We start from the raw sequence: 17,882 nt of genomic DNA, 5'->3' as shown, positions 1-17,882 counted from the left end.
GTGCATATGTACGCACCAAAACCGAGCCAGCCGTCCAAGCCTTATTACAGTCGTAACAGGTCAAATTGTTTTTAAAGTCGTACCCCCTCTCCTAAAAACCCAAAGGAAAAACGTTTGAATTATACCCTTAGTCTACTGAGTAAGTACGAATTATACCCTATACCTAAAAATCAGACATATTTCATTCTTAATTATTACTTAACACCAGACAAATTACCTTCTAATTTAAATAGGAGTGGTTTTAATTCTACGTGACAGTGTAGTAAAAAAATATAAAAACTTAGTACTCGATCTTGTCTAGATTCTAACATCTAAACAAAGAAATATTTTTGTGTACACTGTTAATGAAATATCTGACATTTGGAATGTAATCCCTCCGTTCAAAAATAAGTGCAGTCATCTCGTTCAAATTTAAACTAGAGGACTATATTTATTTTGGGACGAAGAGAGTATAAACTTTTGCATGAAAATCAAATAAAACTCCTTGCTCGGTAGCTTATTTTCACCTTATTCATGGGATCCTTACCGCTGATAATTTGCTCAAAGCTTTTAACAATATGTTTCCTTAAAAAATCATTCTTTTACTGAATAGTTAGATTACTTGTTCTAAACTAGTAGCATTTGTTTTGTTTTCTTCTAAAAAATTAATTTATCCCTCATAAACACCTTTTTTTTACCTACTAGTATTTTATTTTGCCAATACTCCTGTAGCCTAATAACCATATACAGCTTTCCCGGCCAGACAACCAGTCAACCACTACCCATCTGGTCTGCTTATTTGCTGCTGTACGTGTCAAATTTCCATTTTGATCAATTGCACAAAAAGGGTTAGACATGAAAATGATTAGTAGAAAATAGGTGCACCCAAGATGATTAATTGCTGCTGTCTGTGTGCCTTCAAACCCAATTTTGTTCTCACATTAACTCAAATTCCTTGTTCCCGCATTAACTCCAATTGATGTCTGAAAGGCAGACGTAGACAACCAAACACGCCGAGCTCCCTCTCACGCGAGCCACCACAAATATAAGATCCGCTAGATCCTATAGAGATAGAAAAAATCAAAAAGAAAACAAAATCATGTGCCATATTCTTATAGTTTATAAAAATGTGTCATTTTATGTTGGTCTACAAAATGTAATTCTGACTATAATTTTTATTGCAGAAATATAGGGAAAACCTGATAATTATGAAATTATTTTTGGAGGAAAAGCTATGTATATTATCATACAACTAATCAAAATATTGAAAAATAAATCAGTTTTTTAAAGTTTAGCTTGAAACTAACCAAGTCTATAAGTATATATTTTTCATGACTGGTGGGAGTAGTACTTCTATTGCTCGAGTGTAGGGTGGCAACGGGGCGAGGCGGGGCCAGGTTGGGTTGGAACGCCCCTGCCCCCGCCCCCGTCCCCGGCCCTAGAAAGGAAGTTGGGTGACAAACATCACCCGTCCCTACCCCCACATGGGACCCGACGGGTGACCGGGGCCCCACATCACCCGATGGAGTTAATACTCCATAAATATATTGAAATACACTGAATAATAGTATGCTAAAATTTCAATAGCCTCGGGCGGTGTGGGTTGATTGAAGAAAGGAAAAGGATTACGGTTGAGGGGAACTAGGGTGTTGAGCTTTTATATGCCAATTTTGAATGGGATTGTTGGATCTATATTATTGCAATGGGCAACTTTTAGAGAAGTAACTCACATCTGGGGCTCCTCAGGGTCACCCACAGGTTAATTTCGATCCCCGCCCCCATCTCTGGAATTTTGCGGGGCCCTGTCCCCACTCACCCGCGGGTGAGAACTCTCTCCGCCCCCACCCTCGTAGACGGGGGCGGATCCAGAACCAGATTGAAGGGGGGACTCATCTCCTTCTCCTTTCTTCAGTCCCTCATTTTCTTTATTTTCTCCCTCTTCTTCCCCTTTCATCTCTCATTCTATCAATGGTGATCCAGCGGGGTGGGGGGACTCAAGTCCCCCTAGCACCCATGTTGGATCCGCCCCTACCCATAGCGGCGGGTCCCGGCGCTAATGGGGAAATTGCTACCCCTACACGAGTGAGCAATGGAAACTTGTTTGGACTTGTAATATAAATCTGTACTACAATTAAAAGACACTAGTATTGGTGGCTCACCACCATCATATATAATCACTGCCATGTAGGCCATGAAACAAGTACTTTCTTTTACTCTATACGCTGTAGTTCTTTAACTTTTCTAAGGATGGCATTTTTCTTTTTCTATTTTTAAGGTGAAAAATCCTGCTTCAATCAATATTTTTTCAACAAGGACTATTTTTTCTTTCAAGTTTTAATAATTCGTTGTAACGCGTGGATATTTGGCTAGTAATATAAACTTATTTAGGTAATGATAACAATGATATCGACATTAGGGGATTTGCTTACCACAGCTCTAGAGACAACTACTGAAGATTCCCTAAGTGCACGCATGCATATATATATATATATATATATATATATATATATATATAAAAGTTGCTTCATCAGGCATATAGATTGTGTAAGACAAGATCTATCCTCGATCACGTTGAGTCATTTTCCTCACATATATCAAACTTATTTTAAACGGTTGTTTCGCGTTCGCGAAAATATTTTTAAACAGCTGTTTCACCATGCGTATGTGCATACATTACTATTACATCTTTCTTCAATTCTTCTCATTGTCATAACCATTTTTCTTCCATCCGGCTTGTCGATATTCCACCCTGCTGTACTTTCAATGACTCCCCCTTTTAGTATCACCTTTAACTTATTGGTGAGATAAAATGAAAGTTGCATCTATCTTGAGAAAGAGATTGTCTAGCTTTAAGGTTGATGAATTAATCTTTAAAAATTTCAAACACTCCACTCATCCCTTAAATAAAAACACAACTACTTTTTCCCTAAAAAAACTACTGTCGAGTTTAGTTCCAAACTTTTTCTTCAAACTTATAACTTTTCCATCACAGCAAAACTTTCCCACACACACAAACTTTTAACTTTTCCGTCACATCGTTACAATTTCAACCAAACTTTCAATTTTAGCATGAACACACCCTACTTCCGTCGCACCCTTACTCTATTTAAACGCAATCCATTTTTTCTTATATGGAAAGTTGAATAAGAATAAATTTAATGCACAACTGAAAGTTGAAATATAAAGTATACAACTTACATTAAAAAAATAAGTAAAACTACATAAATTAACAAAAGGCAGTAAAATAAACTAAATTTCCGCACATAACAACGTAATCTTAAGACTTAATAATGGTGTAATTTCAGGTGATTGAAGAAAACAAAAAAAGGGCAGTTGAAATGTAGCAAATACCCTCCAGAGATATACAAAAGCTGCGAAATCCATGTGAAAATCATTTTAAGTCCACTCTTACATTGTGGGACAGAGTACACTATTCCCTCATCACAACCTTCCGGATGCTCATCTTGAATTTAAATTAAATCTACCCAAAGTAACGAACCTGGACAAAGATCACATCTTGTCGAATTCACTACAGTGAACTTACTACATCGTGGGGCATAGAGAGTACAGCATCTTGACAATCACATATGTAGCTGCATCAGGCGGCCAGATGATGAGCCCCCACATCCTTTTTGCTGCTAAGTAGGGTGATCAGTACAAAACCACCATGGCCCCCATCTAGCGTCCAAATCATTCCAGCCAGTTTATACCAACAAAGTTAAGCCTCTGTTTGGTACAGCTTTGGATTCAATATTTCTTAAAGCTATGTATGCCTAGCTTCACAAATCTATAAATCTGAATATACGATTGCATTGATAACATTTGGATGAATCATTTTTTTCCTATTTTAAATAAAATATAAAACTTTAAACCACTAAAATTTAAAATACAAACTTCAAATCCATGGTTAATAAGTTTCTCCCAAAATCCAAAGCTCCCCAAACAGTTCATTTTTTTATTTAGATTATGTGAAGATATAGCTAACAAATACAAAAGATGAACGGAAAATCAGAAGTTTGATTTATTTTTTTTCATTTTTTTCTATATTTTTAAAAACTGGCTAAGTGGTTATCAACCAGATGCTTCTTAAAATCTCAAAATATCTCCAAACATGCCCATAAGATAGCCATAGCAGATTCGTTTCGTTCTAAAAAACTGTGAAGATGTAGCTACCAAATACAAAAGATGAACGAAAAGTTAGAAGTTGTATTTATTTTAATCTTTTCTAGATTTTTAAAAAATTGGCTATCAACAGGCTTGTTAGAATCTTAAAAATCTTCAAACATGCCCATAAGATAGCCATGGCGGATTCGTTTCGTTCTCAACCTATCACCCATAAAAGGGACACCAACCACTCTCTTTCCCACGAACTCCTCTCTCCCTCCCTCAGTCCTTCCTCCTCTCGTCTACTCACTCCCCTCAACTGCCAATTCCCCTCTCTCTCCTCTGCTTCTTCTTCTTCTTGAGCTGATCCATTCCATTTCCCGAGCTGCTCACCAACTCCTTCTAGAGGCCGACGCGGCCGGCGCCATTGATTGCCCATGCACTGACACGACCACAGATGCCTCCTTAACTCCTCCACTCCCCCACGTACTGCGCGGGAACCGATGCGCCCATGCACTCCACGTAGCTAGCTAAGACGCGCCGGAGTGGTGGCGCCGGCGATGATGGCGCGGCGGCGATTCTTCCCGGCGTGGGTGGTGGTAGTAATGGTGGTGGTGGTGGTTCTTGGTTCTTGCTCGGCGGCGGCGGCGGCGGGGGATGGTGATGCGCTGATGGATGTGAAGAATGCGTTCGTGGAGGATCCCGGCGGCGTTCTGGCGGGATGGGGCGGCGGTGGCGGAAACTCGTCGGCGTTCTGTTCTTGGGCGGGGGTGGAGTGCGACGCGGCGGGGGCGAGGGTGACCGGGCTGAACCTGTCCGGCGCCGGGCTGGCCGGGGAGGTCCCCGGCGCGGCGCTGGCGCGGCTGGACCGGCTGGAGGTGGTCGACCTGTCTTCGAACAGGCTCGCCGGCCCGGTGCCGGCGGCGCTCGGGGCGCTCGGGAGGCTCACGGCGCTGCTGCTCTACTCCAACCGCCTCGCCGGCGAGCTCCCGCCGTCGCTGGGCGCGCTCGCCGCGCTCCGGGTGCTCCGCGTCGGCGACAACCCGGCGCTGTCGGGCCCCATCCCCGCCGCGCTCGGCGTGCTCGCCAACCTCACCGTGCTCGCCGCCGCGTCGTGCAACCTCACCGGCGCCATCCCGAGGAGCCTCGGGAGGCTCGCGGCGCTCACGGCGCTGAACCTGCAGGAGAACTCCCTGTCCGGGCCGATACCGCCGGAGCTCGGCGGCATCGCCGGGCTCGAGGTGCTCTCGCTCGCCGACAACCAGCTCACCGGCGTGATCCCGCCGGAGCTCGGGAGGCTCGCCGCGCTCCAGAAGCTGAACCTGGCGAACAACACGCTGGAGGGCGCCGTGCCGCCGGAGCTCGGGAAGCTCGGCGAGCTCGCGTACCTCAACCTCATGAACAACCGCCTCTCCGGGCGAGTCCCGCGCGAGCTCGCCGCGCTCTCCCGCGCGCGCACCATCGACCTGTCCGGCAACCTGCTCACCGGCGAACTCCCCGCCGAGGTCGGCCAGCTGCCGGAGCTCAGCTTCCTCGCGCTCTCCGGCAACCACCTTACCGGCCGCATCCCTGGCGACCTGTGCGGCGGCGGCGGCGGTGGAGCAGAGTCCACGAGCCTCGAGCACCTAATGCTCTCGACGAACAACTTCTCCGGCGAGATACCGGGGGGGCTCTCGCGGTGCCGGGCGCTGACGCAGCTCGACCTGGCGAACAACAGCCTCACCGGCGTGATCCCGGCGGCGCTCGGCGAGCTCGGCAACCTGACGGACCTGCTGCTCAACAACAACACCCTCTCCGGCGAGCTCCCGCCGGAGCTCTTCAACCTCACCGAGCTCAAGGTCCTCGCATTGTATCACAATGGGCTCACCGGCCGGCTGCCGGACGCCGTCGGCCGCCTCGTGAACCTCGAGGTGCTCTTCCTGTACGAGAACGACTTCTCCGGCGAGATACCGGAGACGATCGGGGAGTGCTCGAGCTTGCAGATGGTTGATTTCTTCGGGAACCGGTTCAACGGCAGCTTGCCGGCGTCCATCGGGAAGCTCTCCGAGCTGGCGTTCCTCCATCTCCGGCAGAACGAGCTGTCCGGCCGGATCCCGCCGGAGCTCGGCGACTGCGTGAACCTCGCCGTCCTCGACCTAGCCGACAACGCGCTCTCCGGCGAGATCCCGGCGACGTTCGGGAGGCTCCGGTCGCTGGAGCAGCTCATGCTGTACAACAACTCGCTCGCCGGCGACGTCCCCGACGGCATGTTCGAGTGCCGGAACATCACCCGCGTCAACATCGCGCACAACCGGCTCGCCGGCGGCCTCCTGCCGCTCTGCGGCTCGGCGAGGCTCCTGTCGTTCGACGCCACCAACAACTCCTTCTCCGGCGGCATCCCGGCGCAGCTCGGCCGGTCGCGGTCGCTCCAGCGCGTCCGCTTCGGGAGCAACGCGCTGTCCGGCCCGATCCCGGCGGCGCTCGGCAACGCCGCCGCGCTGACGATGCTCGACGCGTCGGGGAACGCGCTCACCGGCGGCATCCCGGACGCGCTCGCGCGGTGCGCGCGGCTCAGCCACATCGCCCTCAGCGGCAACCGGCTGTCCGGCCCCGTGCCGGCGTGGGTCGGCGCGCTGCCGGAGCTCGGCGAGCTGGCGCTCTCCGGCAACGAGCTCACCGGGCCGGTGCCCGTCCAGCTCAGCAACTGCTCCAAGCTCATCAAGCTCTCGCTCGACGGCAACCAGATCAATGGAACAGTGCCATCGGAGATCGGCAGCTTGGTCTCGCTCAACGTGCTCAACCTGGCCGGCAACCAGCTCTCCGGCGAGATTCCGGCTACCCTCGCGAAGCTGATCAACCTGTACGAGCTGAACCTGTCGCGGAATCTCTTGTCCGGCCCGATCCCTCCCGACATTGGCCAGCTGCAAGAGCTGCAGAGCTTGCTGGATTTGAGCAGCAACGATCTCAGCGGCAGCATCCCGGCGTCGCTCGGGTCGCTCTCCAAGCTGGAGAGCTTGAATCTCTCCCACAACGCGCTCGCCGGAGCTGTGCCGCCGCAGCTCGCCGGGATGAGCAGCTTGGTGCAGCTGGATTTGTCCAGCAACCAGCTGCAGGGGAGGCTGGGGAGCGAGTTCTCGCGGTGGCCGCGTGGCGCGTTCGCCGGCAACGCGCGGCTCTGCGGCCACCCGCTGGTGAGCTGCGGCGTCGGCGGCGGCGGCCGGTCGGCGCTGCGGTCGGCGACGATCGCGCTGGTGTCGGCGGCGGTGACGCTGTCGGTGGTGCTGCTGGTGATCGTGCTCGTGCTGATCGCGGTGCGGCGGCGGCGGTCCGGGGAGGTGAACTGCACGGCGTTCTCGTCGAGCCTCGGCGGTGGCGGCAACAACACGAACGGGCGGCAGCTGGTGGTGAAGGGGTCGGCGCGGCGGGAGTTCCGGTGGGAGGCGATCATGGAGGCGACGGCGAACCTGAGCGACCAGTTCGCCATCGGCTCCGGCGGGTCCGGGACGGTGTACCGGGCCGAGCTCCCCACCGGCGAGACGGTGGCCGTGAAGCGGATCGCGCACATGGACAGCGACATGCTCCTCCACGACAAGAGCTTCGCGAGGGAGGTCAAGATCCTCGGCCGCGTCCGCCACCGCCACCTCGTCAAGCTCCTCGGCTTCGTCGCCAGCCACGACGTCGGCGGCGGCGGCGGCGGCGGCGGCAGCATGCTCGTCTACGAGTACATGGAGAACGGCAGCCTGTACGACTGGCTACACGGCATCGCCGCCGGTGGCGGCGGCGGCGGCGACGGCGAGCGCAAGAAGCGCGTGCTGAGCTGGGACGCGCGGCTGAAGGTCGCCGCCGGGCTGGCGCAGGGCGTCGAGTACCTCCACCACGACTGCGTCCCCCGCGTCGTCCACCGCGACATTAAGTCCAGCAACGTCCTCCTCGACGGCGACATGGAGGCGCACCTCGGCGACTTCGGCCTCGCCAAGTCCGTCGCCGACAACCGCAAGGACTTCACCGACTCCGCCTCCTGCTTCGCCGGCTCCTACGGCTACATGGCCCCAGGTAAAAACCAAACTTCCGTTGTGTCAATTGCTCGCCACCATGTCCATGTCGCGGACGCCATTGATGGGCATCTTGGATCTTGCGCGCAGAGTGCGGATACAGCTTGAAGACGACGGAGAAGAGCGACGTGTACAGCATGGGGATCGTGATGATGGAGCTGGTGACCGGGCTGACGCCGACGGACAAGGCGTTCGGCGGCGACGTGGACATGGTGCGGTGGGTGCAGTCGAGGGTGGAGGCGCCGTCGCCGGGGCGGGAGCAGGTGTTCGACCCGGCGCTGAAGCCGCTGGCGCCGCGGGAGGAGTCGTCGATGACGGAGGTGCTGGAGGTGGCGCTCCGGTGCACGAGGACGGCGCCGGGGGAGAGGCCCACGGCGAGGCAGGTGTCCGACCTGCTGCTCCACGTCTCGCTCGATTACTATCGAGCCGGCGAGCACAAGCGCTAGGCTACGAGGACGATTTCCAAACGCTGGAAACTTGTCCTCCTGAGCATTTTCTTTTCTTTTTTCTTTCTCTGATTCTTGTTTCTGGTGGCTAATTAGATCATCTTTGTTGGGTGAAAGAGGTAACAAAAAATTGTGCATTTTTAGGGGGGGTGTGTGGTTGAGAAAATCAAATCAAGCAAAGAATCCTCTTCAATTGGATTGTTTTTAACTGTTCCAAGTGTAAACTGTGTATGGAGATTGATTTCAGAAGCATCTGATGAATTCTGAACATTGTTTCATCTCAGCATTGCCCAGTCCTGTTTCAAGTGATGCTCTGAAAAATAGTTGAAACAGAAATCGCAACATGAAAGAGACATCAGCTAAAGTCTCATGATAGGGTAAAAGAAGTTACTTCAACTCACAACATTAAGGCATGGCAAACACAAGTATAAGGATAATCATAACAACAAACAGAAAAAGAGCAGTGGACATAAGGATGGAGGAGCAGTGAAGAAAAGGAATGAACGAGCAAGGTGACATATCACATCACTAGAACCTCACAACATATGGGTAAGCAGAAATTCTAACTTTGTAAAAGCGCTACCGTTGGTACTAAACAATGACTTTGCATCAGGGAAGGTATACCATCAGAGCCGAGTTCGATAATTGGTTTCTCATACAAGCAAAATATCACATCCTTTGTGAAAACAACAGTTTATTACAGCACCGCAGTTGAAATTGCGAGCCGGGTGTTGATACGGCGACTACAGATGGATGGTCCAAACCATGTGTACAGACCATACAAACTGAAAAAAAAGAGTCTGGTGGCTGACAAACCAATATGAAAATAGCTAATCATCATCATCATCTGCAGAAACAGAAATAAGAGATTGATAAGCCAATAAATATTAAACAGAGAAAAGGTATTGTATTTATAACTATTCATAAAAATGAGCACATGGTTCAACAGAAATAGCATAGAACCCATCTACAAACAAGAGCTCTACTGGCTTCAGTAATATTTGGACGACTGAGCTAGCAAAGGTACACAAATATGTTGCCTGAAGCTGTTAGACACCAAAAGCAACACGAATCACTACTGCCATTTACACAGGTTGTGTTCATACTGATCAGCCAGCCCAAGTCTTAAAAACCAGATATCTTGTTCTAGCCTAAGCTTTGTTTCTAGCTCCATTTCATTTCTACTACAACAATTATCAAGCAAACAAGATAGCCAAACAAATGGAAATATACTACATGTCTACATCTAAAAGTGTGTAGTTCATTCATGCTACAACTAAAGATTGGCATATCATGCCATACACTAATCATGCTCCTACAGTTTTTGCCACTTTCTTTCTTCTATTTGCATTCTCACTAAAATGGTCAATTGAAAATTTTCAGTCGCAAAATCTATTTACTCACAACTTTTGAGTATTGATATGGTTTATTGATACTGAAATGAATTTATATTTTACATTATATGGTAATGAACTTTTCAAGATATCCTTTTGTTTACATGTAACCTCCATATATTGATGGGGAAAAAAAATCATTTTACTGCTGCCTTGCTTATTAGCTGTTTATGTGTGATATTCCAAACAAAAATTAGTGATAAAATTGAACTTGGCTATCACACCAATTCCTCATTATTTACCCAACCTTATGTGACCTTCAGCTTTAGTATGAATGTGTCATAGAGACGGACTGTACTGAATTTCCCAAACGCAATGAATACTAGTTCTTTGATCTTTTGGCACATTGTGCGCTTGAGACTGCTCTCAGGTAATATTGTCCTGATGTCCTCTGCCACAATTTAACTTGACCATAGCTGCCATGCTGTTGCACTTAAGCCACTATATGAAGGTCTCTAGAGAATTTCCTGAACAGGGGAGTAGTATGAGAATGGTACATCGTCCTAGCTTTACTTTTTTTATTAGTGTAATGGAGAGTGGAGACTACAAAGTACAAACTATAGAACTCTTCAGCTGAAATCCAAATTTGACCCCAGGTGTTCTATGCTTTTGTACCTAAGTCGATGCCAGTGAACCACTAGAGTGAACATGTCCAGATAATTTCCTACATGGGAATGGTTTAAAAACGGTGTATTTACTCCAAGGTTTGATGTTTTTGCTATGGACGTACCAACAGTGCCCTCTTTTCTTTTGCAGTATTGTGTTTGTCATTCATACTAGCGAGGAACATTTTGCAGAAACATAGAATAAACTGTTACTCCCTCCATCTACTTTTGATAGTCATATTTCCAAATCTGAAAAATTTATTTTTGATAGGCATATTTCAATCCAACAACCTATCCTCTTAATGACTTTCTCGGATTTAATGCGTGACCCTCCATTCCTCCACACAAGATTGGCTATATGGGCATTGAGAAATGTAGATATTAATGAATCGCTTGTTTACAAGGAATGACTAGTAGCATGTTTAAATGGATGATAAGTAGAATTACTTATCCTTGGTCTATGTGCCAAGATGAAATATGACTATCAAAAGTAGATGGAGGGAGTATCTTGTATGTTCCTTATAGATCTAATCTATTTAGCTACTTTATGTTGTTAGTTTTAAACACGATTCCTTTAAAATGCAATCTTCGTTGTTTGTTCTCAAGTACGTGATAAATGGTTACCCAAGAATTATAACTGTCTGCGGAGATGGAGACTATCTGCTGGTTATCAATAAATCCGGGTATTTCTGCTTGGCCAGGAGGAGGTTCCAGTTCTTCCATACCTCCGTTGCTATCTATCATGGAATATGCATTATTATACATCACTTGTGTATGCCACTCAAAATGCTATCCCAACTGTTCCCAAGGTTGATTGAATGAACCATGCTAAACTTAACACTTAACAATCTGAATGGAAAACAGATTATTGATGTGCCATATTTAAGTTCCATGGAGTCTAAAAATATTATTGTATATACTAGTAATTATTCTAACTACTGCTTTGATTAGGAGGCACTACTGATTCTTTCAACAGAGTAGCATAACCATTACGGAGTACCAGAGATTGCAAAGTCAAAATTACAGTAGTAATTTGGAGAATACAACTTGTTATTACTATCACTTATTCTTTAAGTGGCAATGCTAAAACGATAGGTCGCATGTGGGCAATAGTAATAACAGAAAGCAGAATCGAAGAAAGAGTAATCTGAATTCAAAAAAAATGTTAGAGGAATTAGGCACGAACCAAAGTAACGCCGCTCGTTGGCTTGCTTTGCACGCTCAAGCATCTTGTCGAGATCCTCCTTGAGCTTCTCATCCCACTTCACCAGCTGGTTGACGAACACCGCACCCAGGCCCATTCCCACCACATGCTCCCAGGGATCTAAAAATACATAAATCGTAGCATCAAGAACCCTCTTCAATAAAAAGAGGCTGCCATTTTGATGGTATCTCCCTCAAATCAAGTGAAATGGGCAAATCCATAGCATCATAAAACTGTACTAAAGCTAAAAGATAACCAACATTGTAGAGCTCACAAAACCTAAAAAAGTCAAGAACCGCATCACATCTAGAACACCTAAGAACACGCGGAGAGACGGAGCCCCCCAACCCGACCAAGATACACGCGTCTCCGGCAGAAACAAGTACAGATCGGACGGAATCAGCAACCAGCAACACGTACAGAATGGCAGGACGCGACGCGAGGACAGATCGAGAGAGAGAGAGAGAGGGGGGGGGAAGAGAGGAGGAGGGGGGGGGGGTTACGTATCGACCGTACGGCGCATGTAGGGGAGCTTGCGGAGGGCGTTGGAGTACATCTGGGTGCCGAGGCCCAGGAGGGCGCCGATGATCGTCGGCGTCGCCGGCATCTTCGGCCGCCGCGCTCTCGATTTCTCCTCTTTCTCGAGGCGGCGTGGGGGGAAGGAGAGGGGAGACGAAGACGAGATGGGTGGGAGGAGTGGACGGCGAGGTCTCGGAGAGGCTCTTGGGAGTGGTGGTTTGCTGCCACTGTGGTGTGGGGCCCACGAGTCAGCGGAGATTGAGAAAGAAAAGCCCATGGGCCGAAATACTCCATGGACTGGTACCGGATCTCAGGCCATGGGGCATTTGCCATGGCTGAAGCCCATGGGTTTCTTCCTCTTTTTTTTTTCCACCTTGTGTAAATTGAAAAAAAAAGTCACAAGAAAAAATGGACCAAAATAATGGTGAAACCTTTTTTTTATTTGTTTCCTCATTTTGTGGTTGATTATTTTATTAGATATATTATTAATCCTTTGTAAAAACATTTGTATGTGCTTGATTTTTTTTCATTACCTTATTTTAATCAAATGGGCAGATCTCCTGTGTTCGAGTTTTCATATTTAGTTGATATCGTACATATATTTGTATGATCCATGGCTCCATGCTAAGATTTTTAGATATTTGAGCATAGTATACCGGCCAGCATTTTTTCATGTTTATAGGCTCTGCAACACTGTCATCCTAGCTTGCTGCCAACCTCACTCATGGCTCCAACAGTCCAAGGGCACATGCATACCGTGGTCTGGTTGCGGCTTCATTGCTATTCCCAGGTTTTACAATTAGCAAAATTTCGTGATTTCTAGGCGCCCCGGAATCATGTTTCGAATGGTTTTTGAGAAATTCAAATTTAAAACAGTAATTCAACTGAGATTGGTCAAAATTTCTCAGTTTTCGACATCTTGCTGGGTCGAAATTCAACACCCCAGCGGTATTGTGAACCAAACCTAGTCTATTGCATCTTCAGTCTCCTAATAATCCCAAAGGTTGTCAGTGAACTATAGCTCAGCCAGCGCATAAAACAGTCTTCAAGTCATACTTTTAAACTCTAGCAATTAGTACACTGCATATAGTACATTTTTTATATTGCAGATTTGGCTTGAAGCTCTTCTTCCTGCTCCTCATCACTGCAGTTGCTGAAAACTATCTTCTTTCCTGCAAGACAATGACGAATACTGTTATTGTCCTTATGAAACTACGCATCAAATCGATGTTTGTTCTTCAGTTCATTCTAAATGGTTTGTCCTCTTCATGAAATTAGTGGCATGTGCTTGTGTTTTACTTTTGGGACAATTGCTTATTTGACCCCGTTTTGAACCCTAACTACCAATTTGACCCTACTTTTCAGAGTTTGCTTATTTGACCCTCCTTTTCAAAAACGAAGCCCCCGTATGACCCTGTTCTGTTAAGGGCATCTAACGGTGTTAACTGAAGCATAGAATATCTCTTTTGCCCTTACTCATTTGACCCTATTACATGTAGGACCCACCCGTCAGTTCTCTCTTCTCCTCTCCTCGTCTCCTCTCTTCTCTCTTTTCTTCTCTTCTCTTCTCCACGGATCGGCGAGAGGGAGAGCAGGCGCCGATGGGGCGGCGACTTGCGGCGGCGGCATTGTTAGGGCGGCGGCGGCGGCGCTCTGAGGAGGCGGAGGGAGGAGGCGGCAGCGGCGGCTGACGAAGGGGCGAGTTACGGTGGCAGCGCACGGAGGGGGCGAGCAGCCGCGCCGGCTCGTGGAGGGAGGAAGGAAGCGGCGGCAGCTAGGGGCGCGGAATGAAGGAGGTGGAGGCGGCGGCGCCGGCGCCGGCGCAGGCGGGTGGAAGGAGGGAGAAGGCGGCGGCGGCGGTCCCGATGCAGGCGCGCGGGTGGAGGGAGGAGGCGGCGGCGGCGGCCCCGGCGCAGGCGCGCGGGTGGAGAGAGGAGGCGGCGGCGTCGCCGCCGGATCCGCTGACCGCAGCTCGAGCTCCACCGCTCGGACTCGCCGCTGCCACTCCTTGTCGTCGTCGTCGTCAGCAGGGCCGGTGCCAGCTCGCCGTCTCGCCATTCACTGCCTCTCCTGTGGTGGATCCGTGGAGGAGAGGAGAAGAACTCGCCGCCGCCACTCCTCGTCGTCGTCGTGACCAAGGCCGGCGCCGGCTCGCCGTCTCCGCCGCCCCATCAGCGCAGCCGCCGCCCCATTAGAGCACCAGCACCGCCGCAAGGAGAGAGAGAAAGTGTGTAGAGAGAGAAATGTGGATAGGGTTGAGGGTGGATGGATAGGGTTTCCTAAGGGTATTATGGGTATTATGAATAATAGTTGCATTTCTTTTTTTATTTTAAATCAAAACTTAACGGACTAGCGGAAACAGGGTCAAACGGGAGCTTCGTTTTTGAAAAGGAGGGTCAAATAAGCAAACTCTGAAAAGTAGGGTCAAATTGGTAGTTAGGATCTAAAACGGGGTCAAATAAGCAATAGCCCCTTTACTTTTACCTGTACCAGGCCCATCAGGAGAGATATGGCCTGACCAGAATTTCCTGCCCCTAAAACATTCAGACACACACAACTTGTGGCCTCCAAGTTCAGATCCATTCAGCCTAAGTGCTTCTGAATAGTGATACCAGCTTTCGCACTTTAGGTATGCTTTCCTGCCAAAAAAACACAGATAATTGGGGAGACACTGATGACATAGGTCAAAGATTAGAATATTTATTAGAGACTATCAAAGTAGCAACAATGAAAGTGCAGGAACTTAAACAAGAGCTATTGGAATCAAACTAATTAACAACCATTACTTTGCAGGTTGCATGCCATAAAAATAGTATTCACTATGTTCTTTTTTTTTATTTGTTGACAGAGTAGAACAGGTTTCATCAATATTTTTTTTAGAAAAGTCTATACTGACTAACTTTTTCTTACTAAATTCTTACTACCATTGAGATGACTGTTAGTACAAATTTAGTACGTGTAGCAGTGCTCTATTTTTTTCTGATTATATATTGATAAAGAATAGTAAAAGTATAGCTACATGGAAGCATTTGTCACGGCGAATCTGCAAATGTAAAATCTTGATATTTTTGCACATATTACGTTGAGATTTCAAGGTCTTAATGCATGAGAATAGAGGGAATGTGAATTAAAACAACACGTATCACTATTCACTACCGGAGACCGGAAGGCTCCCGTGTGCTCAAAACCTACGGTAACAGGCCAAAAACACACGGTAACAACGTTACCGGGTACCGGAAGGTTCCCGTGTGCTCAAAACCTATGGTAACAGGCCAAAAACACACGGTAACGACGTTACCGGGTGCTAGTGCACGGGAACAGATACTCGGCGGCTTCATCAGTTTACCATGCGCACTTCCCGGGTGTTTTACGATTATGCGCACGGGAAGGCCAAAACACATACTGTGTGTGCTGAATCACACGGTAAGGCTGCCGTCGTAGCTGGACTCTTGTGTGTAACGGAGCTCCTAACGGAATGGTGGCTTACCGAGTGTCCTTCACACACGGTAACATTTGGTGTGTTACCGTGATTCATTCACACCCGGTAACATGTGGTGCGTTACCGTGTTTGAAGCACCCGGTAAGAGAACATGTGTTAATAAAAAAAAATATATGCTATTTGCAATTTGTTTACTATATCCATCAGAGCTTATTTCCATCACAATATAAACCACCAACAAGCACACAAGAGCACAACACATTCCAACATAAATATATATTTCAGTAAAGAGGTTACAATTAATAATTAGCATACAAGCAATTCAATTCATGGTTCATGTCAGTTAAAGCAATAGCCAAAGTTACAATAGCTAGGAACATATTATTTGGTTGATGCAAGGGGGGTGGCGGCGGTTCGGTGGAGAACCAGAGTGGGTCAGAGGTGGCTTGCTAGGGTTGAAGTGTTCTATATATAGCCATATCTGTTGATGAATATAAGCCGTCCGATTTAAATCCATTCGACCATAGTTTACAAGCAGTTTTGCTTGGAAAAATAATACTATTCACACGATTTCTGTACTAATCCCTTTAATGAGAACTTAAATATTCAAATTATATATAATTGTTATTAAAAACTTAGTTTGTTTGCAATTGTTCCAAACAATATCATGTGTTTGTATATTAACAGAGTGGGGAATAACACTACTTGTTTATGTGCACCGCTTGAAGTCACACCGAGAACAACACACAGGTGGGAAATCCTAATTATAACCTACTCAATTAATCTCATCCAAAACGATATGTGGTTTTGTGTTCGTATTTATACTCATCTATGTCCCTATCCAAGTAGAACATGGGAATCAAGCCAGGATATGGTTCATCTAGTTCTGTTGGTCTTGACTAGCTAGTGCGATCACAACTGACGTTGCCTTTCTATTTAAAAGATAATAATACCTTTCTTGCACTTTTAACCATCCTGCTCTCTTCTCAATCATTTGAGCCATATTGGGTACTGTGACATCCTAGCCCAATTAGGATTTGGCCTGTGTGGCTCCTGTGAGTTGTGTGCGCATGTTTAGTACCACCTTACTAGTTTAGCATGAGTTGAACCAATTTATAAGACATCTTCCCTCTAACCATGCCACTCCCGGGTTAACCCTTTTACACGAAGCGATGACGAAAGTATAAGTGAAGTGGTGTGTGTAAGTGGGTCCGCCCGTCGGATGGGCTAGGCTACGCAGTTCTGAAGGGACGGCTGTTATAGGTACATTATCTCCTACTTGTCTATGAACTCTTGATGGCGACAATGACAAGCGGTGATGGACCGCAACGATGACCTAGCTAGGGTTTTCGAGTTTTTTTTTGAATTTTTATTTTTGCGTCCATCCACACACAAAAATCTGATTTTGGCATGCTGGTGCGCCACCCATGTGGAAAGCGATTTTCACATACACTTTTGGGCAAATGGACGGCTCAACCACACGAAAAAAAGGTTTTGGAATATATGGAAAATGCCTTTTAGTAGTGCGTAAGATTAACCAATCCAAAATAAAAATATTGGTTAAAAGGATGATCCAAAGAGAAAACATCGGTAATAAAAGTTAGCGTAAAGTGAAATTCAATCTAATAATAATAAATCAAAATTAGTTGTATTATGTGAATTTTATCGTCTACTATATTGGGAGTGTCTAGATTGTAGCACACGTCATGCCAAATTTATTTTCACTATTTTCCTCATTTTCTATACTTTTACAACTTTTATGTGTTTTTTAGATTTTATAATATTTTCCTGCAATTTTCAGTTATCCGTAAAAATATTGTGTACAGTGAGTTGTGAATTATAGATACCCTATTATTGCGAGTTGTATTGTCTACTACTCTACTATCTTTGAGAGTGTCGATATAAATAATTTTCCCTTACATTTTACAATTTTCATGCATTTTTTATACTTTTTAAACTTTTCTTTTAATTTGAAATTGTTAGACATTCCCGTATGTCAAAACGAAAAAATAGGCGGGAGGATTCCGCTCCGTTGCCGCCAACAAAATCATAGTGCGCGCCAACAAAATTCAAAGTTCGTGCCAACGGAGTGAAAACCGAAGTATGGAATTCAGTCATGTTACCGTGCTCCAGGTGGTCCCACACGGTAACTTTCCTGTTA

At 46.9% G+C, this 17,882-nt stretch overlaps 2 protein-coding genes and 1 long non-coding RNA gene across 3 annotated transcripts; 1 reads left to right on the top strand and 2 right to left on the bottom strand.

Annotated features, from left to right (window-relative positions):
• The first annotated feature begins 4,496 nt into the window (after positions 1-4,496).
• On the top strand, positions 4,497-8,838 carry LOC4343304 (LRR receptor-like serine/threonine-protein kinase GSO1). The gene is made up of 2 exons (XM_015792372.3): positions 4,497-8,115; positions 8,205-8,838. Exons 1-2 carry the CDS (start codon positions 4,644-4,646, stop codon positions 8,558-8,560), a joined length of 3,828 nt encoding a protein of 1,275 aa, XP_015647858.1. The 5' UTR covers positions 4,497-4,643; the 3' UTR covers positions 8,561-8,838.
• A 359-nt stretch (positions 8,839-9,197) lies between these two features.
• Positions 9,198-12,468, bottom strand: LOC4343303 (uncharacterized). The gene is made up of 3 exons (XM_015789603.3): positions 12,280-12,468; positions 11,746-11,883; positions 9,198-9,407 (listed from the first exon to the last, which is right to left on the bottom strand). The coding sequence occupies exons 1-3, from the start codon at positions 12,368-12,370 to the stop codon at positions 9,391-9,393; spliced, it is 246 nt and encodes an 81-aa protein (XP_015645089.1). The 5' UTR covers positions 12,371-12,468; the 3' UTR covers positions 9,198-9,390.
• Positions 12,469-13,316: 848 nt separating this feature from the next.
• On the bottom strand, positions 13,317-14,545 carry LOC107281537 (uncharacterized). Its single transcript, XR_001547379.3, has 2 exons — positions 13,789-14,545; positions 13,317-13,454 (listed from the first exon to the last, which is right to left on the bottom strand). It is a non-coding gene; the product is annotated as an uncharacterized lncRNA (long non-coding RNA).
• Positions 14,546-17,882: the final 3,337 nt, after the last annotated feature.

Source organism: Oryza sativa, chromosome 7 (genome assembly GCF_034140825.1).
Source record: "Oryza sativa Japonica Group chromosome 7, ASM3414082v1".
In the NCBI taxonomy this organism is placed as follows: Eukaryota; Viridiplantae; Streptophyta; class Magnoliopsida; order Poales; family Poaceae; genus Oryza; species Oryza sativa.
Note: the sequence above shows the minus strand (reverse complement) of the source record. Positions and strands in the feature narration are given on the sequence as shown.

Coding starts and splice junctions, on each gene's coding strand:
- LOC4343304 (XM_015792372.3), top strand. CDS start 4,644: ATGATGGCGCGGCGGCGATTCTTCCCGGCGTGGGTGGTGGTAGTAATG. Junction 8,116..8,204: donor CTACGGCTACATGGCCCCAG/GTAAAAACCAAA, acceptor TCTTGCGCGCAG/AGTGCGGATACAGCTTGAAG.
- LOC4343303 (XM_015789603.3), bottom strand. CDS start 12,370: ATGCCGGCGACGCCGACGATCATCGGCGCCCTCCTGGGCCTCGGCACC. Junction 11,884..12,279: donor CAAGCTCCCCTACATGCGCC/GTACGGTCGATA, acceptor ATGTATTTTTAG/ATCCCTGGGAGCATGTGGTG.